Raw genomic sequence first — 4,194 nt, forward strand, 5'->3', positions numbered from 1 at the left:
TCCCAGCTGCTGTTCCCAGGCACCGGCGGCACCACCGGCCGCACCGGCTGCCACCAACGACAGCCCGGAAAGCGCCGGGGGAGAGAGGGGGGGCTATACGGAGAGAGAAGGGGGGACCCTCCTCATCCCCACCGACTGCCATGGAGAGGCGGCGCTGACCCCCTGCCCAAAGCAGGAAATTGGTGGCGTGGGGCCACGTTCAGCCCTTCGCCCTGCCCAAGCCTAAATCCTGCTCGTGGCTGTGACAAAGCCCCCCGTGGTATCACCAGACCCCTTTGGGACCGAACCTTTGCCCTGCCCGGAGAACGGGATGAGGGATCTTTACCCAATGCCCCCCCCCAGTGGGTTGTGGGCAGCTTGTGCTCCCTTGGCACCCCCGAGCAGGACAAGCAGAGTCAAAGCGAGAAAAATCAGGCTCTAACCACCACTGGGTCCCCCCGCCACCCCCAGCTCTCTGCCAGGATGGCACTCGCACAGGGGACCCCGTTCCCAGCGATCACTCCAAGCTATTGCCTCCACAGATAATCAGCTCTAAGCGCTCCCAAGTGTTGACTTCAGCCTTGCTATTAAGCTCAAACAATAACAATTTCTAAATCTAATTTGTTTTTCTTTCTGCCCAGCAAGAGCCTCGTACCCTGCTAGGAGAGGAAAGGAGTTTTTTTTTATCAGCTCACATTATCTCCTCGCCCTGAAGAGGCTGCCGCGCAGAGGCTGGTCGTCAAAGCGCGGCCGCTCTCAACTCCTCGTCTGCGGCACAACCCGCCGTTTCAAAGGGAGGGAGTTTCGTGGCTTCAGGAGCAGGGGTTTGGTCCTTAAGCCCCATCTCTGCCAGGTGCAGGCAGGCAGCTTTGTTCAGTGCATCAGCACCTGCACATCCAGCCTGTGCAGAAACGGGGCTTTTTGTCCCACCCGGCAGCATCCAGACCACGTTCCCTGGTCATATAGGATACAGGGAGTCATCTCTGCTCTCCAGCATGAAATTCCTGTCTATTCCAACTAAAAGCAGCTCCTCTTCTGCTCCGGTCCTACAGCAGAGGTTTGAGTGTGGTCTAAGGTAGAAGCTCAAACCTTACCTATCCACAGCAGGTTTTGCAACATAATCCGTGTTTACTACACTTGTCGGGATTGTTCAACCTGTTCCAGTCAGGATACACAACCAGAGGGGCTGGAGATGCAGCGCTTAGGACACGGGGTTAGGGGACGTGCTTCTACAAAAGCCTCGTAGAGCTGAGAGCCCTCTGAAGCATGCAGACACCCTCCACGGTGAAAGGAAAATGAGCTTCCCGAGAGCAGGAATTAACCTGGCTGGAAGGGCTGGACTGACCCCCTAACCTCATTTCAAGAGCGGTACATAAAGCTGGGATTTTCTAGGTCATTTCATCCCAGGAAGCACAAATGCAAAGGCCTGGAAAGACGTATCCCATGAGCTTTTCTTCTCCTGGACCAGTATCTAGACCCAGATTCATCTGCAGCTCAGGTAAAAGCTAGCCACAGCCGGGATACCTAGACACATTTCCCAAGTACACGTGGCCCAGGCCAGCCCCTTGACGGTCTGACATTTCAGCTGCCAATTGATACAGAATTTATCCACATACTTACACTTACACTCCATTTTACAGGGACAGAAGATAGGGGCAGCTTGCGGACAGGTACATGTTTAGAAACTGCAGCAGCACCTACAAATATTAAAACCCCTTTTGCGAAAAAACCAAGGCTCCCAAACCTGATACAACATGCATTTAAAAATTCTTGTTTTATGCAAGTCTTTTGGCACTGTGGTCCCATGCAGAGACTCGGCCCTTCTACAGAATCCCCCCACGGGGGTACTTACCTTGTAACTCCAGACAAGGACACCACACTGCTTCCCAGTGGGATTTCACAGCGGAGACGCAGTGGCCTTTGTGGGTCTGGTGAAGGTCAGCAGCGCAGGCTTAGCCTCAGAACTGCTCTGGTAAAAAGTGAGGCAGGATGCACATGCGACAGAGGGTGCCAAAACACCTCCTATTCTCAGTTATTCTTCAAGAAAAGAGATGGAGCAAAACAGTGCCACGTTTCAGCCCTTTTAAAATTACTTGAAAGACCAGGGTGAGACTGCGTTTGATGGGGATTATCTAAATACAATCTCATCCAAGGAACACTGCCATGGGCACTGCAGTAATGCTTCCTCCGTAGCACCGTGAAGCCTGCAGGAATCACCGAGCAAGGAGCTTTGCTTGAAAGCTTTACCATTTCAGTGAGAGTCTGCTGTGTTGGACTGTACGCTGAAACACAAACGCCTGAAATATCAAAAGGGTAAACTTACTCAATTTAACACAGAGCCCTGGGTGAATGATTTAAAAGTGAGGGTTTTAGTCCACTTTTTCGGTCTGGTTATTGATCTTTATAACAAAATTGCTCATTACATGTGATGTGTTACTTATGCCCGCAACCTGCTTATGAAGCGCTAATGAAAGACTTGCGCTTTACCTGGGCTTCAGCTCTGGGGGCCGTGCTTTGGTGTCTGTGCAGGTCTGCGTTTAACCCACCCAACTTGGGCCACAATTATTGCCCAAAATAATAACTTCTACAGGAGTGGAGAGAGGCTTTACACAGTTTTATTGTTTTGCAGAGTATTTTGAAGTTCAACTGGAAACAAGCTTACAACAAACCAATCATCCCCAAAATCCCCTCGAAGAGTTTATAAACCCTAAAACCAACTACCGCAAATAAACAAATAAAAAAAAAAGCAGCCAAATTCAGAGTACTTTTATCAGTATTATACAAACTACTAAAAGTAAATCAAAGTAGAATTTTAACCCCTAATCCTTATCTCAGTAACTTAAAATAATTAGGCATTCCAAAGATTCTTTCATCGCGTTTAGTGACTTCAAAAGTTGTGGTAACATGGGGAAGATAAAGTGCCAAACTTGCATATTTCTTGGCTGTGATCTACTATTAAAGACACCAAAAAGTGCTCCGGGACTTTTTAGCATATATGACAAGATGTTCAGTGAGGAATTTTATGGGAAAAAAGAGGAATGCTCTATTATCACCAAGTAAGAGCATTTCATGCTCTTTAGAACCTGTATCAAGTGAAGTTTGGGTCTCTCTACAGCCTCATTCCAAACCGATACAGGGTGTAAGAGATGAGAAGCCACATCTTGCAACTCTGCAAGCTACTCCTGATGAACCAGTTCTGAATTGCAGGCAGGCTCAGCTCTATCAGAACCTCTTCAGACTCTGTGAGTCAGGCACCTAGAGGTCACAGCCCTCAAAACATTTCTTTCAGCAAAAACATGTAGGGAAGTTTTCAAACCAGATCAGAGTCCAGAAAGCAGGCACAAACTTCAGCTTTATTGTTTTCCAAGCAATGGTCATCTTTGCAAGGGAATGATATTGCAGCTGAAAAAGAAAGAGGGTAGAAGGAAACATTAAAGTCTCAGTTCTCACACAGGCACAGAAGCTCTGACGTGGCACAAATTAGACCCACCGCAACCCTCCTCCATTGGTTTCCTCTACCGGACAAACTAGCCACTGAGATCTTCCTCCTTGTCCTCATGTCTGATACAACTCGCCTCCCCACTATCACTGTGCAAAACTGTCAGCCTCCAGCTCTCAGCTGGTACCTGCCAGCAAAGTCCATCAGAGTGGGCAGCAACACACACCGAGAGCAAAGCAGAGAGCTGGCCCTGCTGCAGGAAACGTGCTCGGAGCTGGGCGAAAGCCTCATCCGTTCTAGTAAATGGAACAGCAGCTTACCCCAGGAGGCCCTTCCCGGCCCAGCGCTTCGGAGTCAGCCCCACGTGCACTTTTTTGCCACTGCGGATCACAGTCACACTCAGGGGTCTCTGAAAGGGAGGAAAAAAAAAAAAAAATTAAAAAAAAGATGGCAACTTTCCATCACCAAGTCAACCCTCTTCTTCCTTCTTTTGCTGAAGCACCAGAAGAACATTAGGCCCAGGGGAGCTCTTCCTCAGCGGCTCCCGTTCCCATCCCTGCAGCTAAATCTGAAAGAAGAGAGCATTTGGTGGGGAGACATCTCCAGGCAATCTCTCACTTCCACTATAAAGTGCTTGATGACTGTGGCAGCTTCTTTGGCCAGTCCACGAGGGTGGCTCAGCAATGCAGCCTGCTGCTGCAGGGAGTCCCCTGGGGAGAACAGACAATATGATGCTCACAGCAAAGGGCACACACCTCTTAGCTCTCTTCTATCCA

General features: G+C 49.4%; 1 protein-coding gene across 1 annotated transcript in view; it reads right to left on the reverse strand.

Moving 5' to 3' along the window:
• Window positions 1-3,353: 3,353 nt before the first annotated feature.
• Window positions 3,354-4,194, reverse strand: part of PSMD9 (proteasome (prosome, macropain) 26S subunit, non-ATPase, 9) — a gene marked incomplete at its 5' end in the record, with an annotated part of 1,790 nt that continues 949 nt past the window's right edge. The window contains 2 exons of the mRNA XM_009578728.1: window positions 3,354-3,381; window positions 3,739-3,827. Coding sequence (XP_009577023.1) covers window positions 3,354-3,381; window positions 3,739-3,827 — 117 coding nt within the window. The remainder of the gene's footprint in view (window positions 3,382-3,738; window positions 3,828-4,194) is intronic.

Source organism: Fulmarus glacialis, unplaced genomic scaffold (assembly GCF_000690835.1).
Source record: "Fulmarus glacialis isolate BGI_N327 unplaced genomic scaffold, ASM69083v1 scaffold8915, whole genome shotgun sequence".
In the NCBI taxonomy this organism is placed as follows: domain Eukaryota; kingdom Metazoa; phylum Chordata; class Aves; order Procellariiformes; family Procellariidae; genus Fulmarus; species Fulmarus glacialis.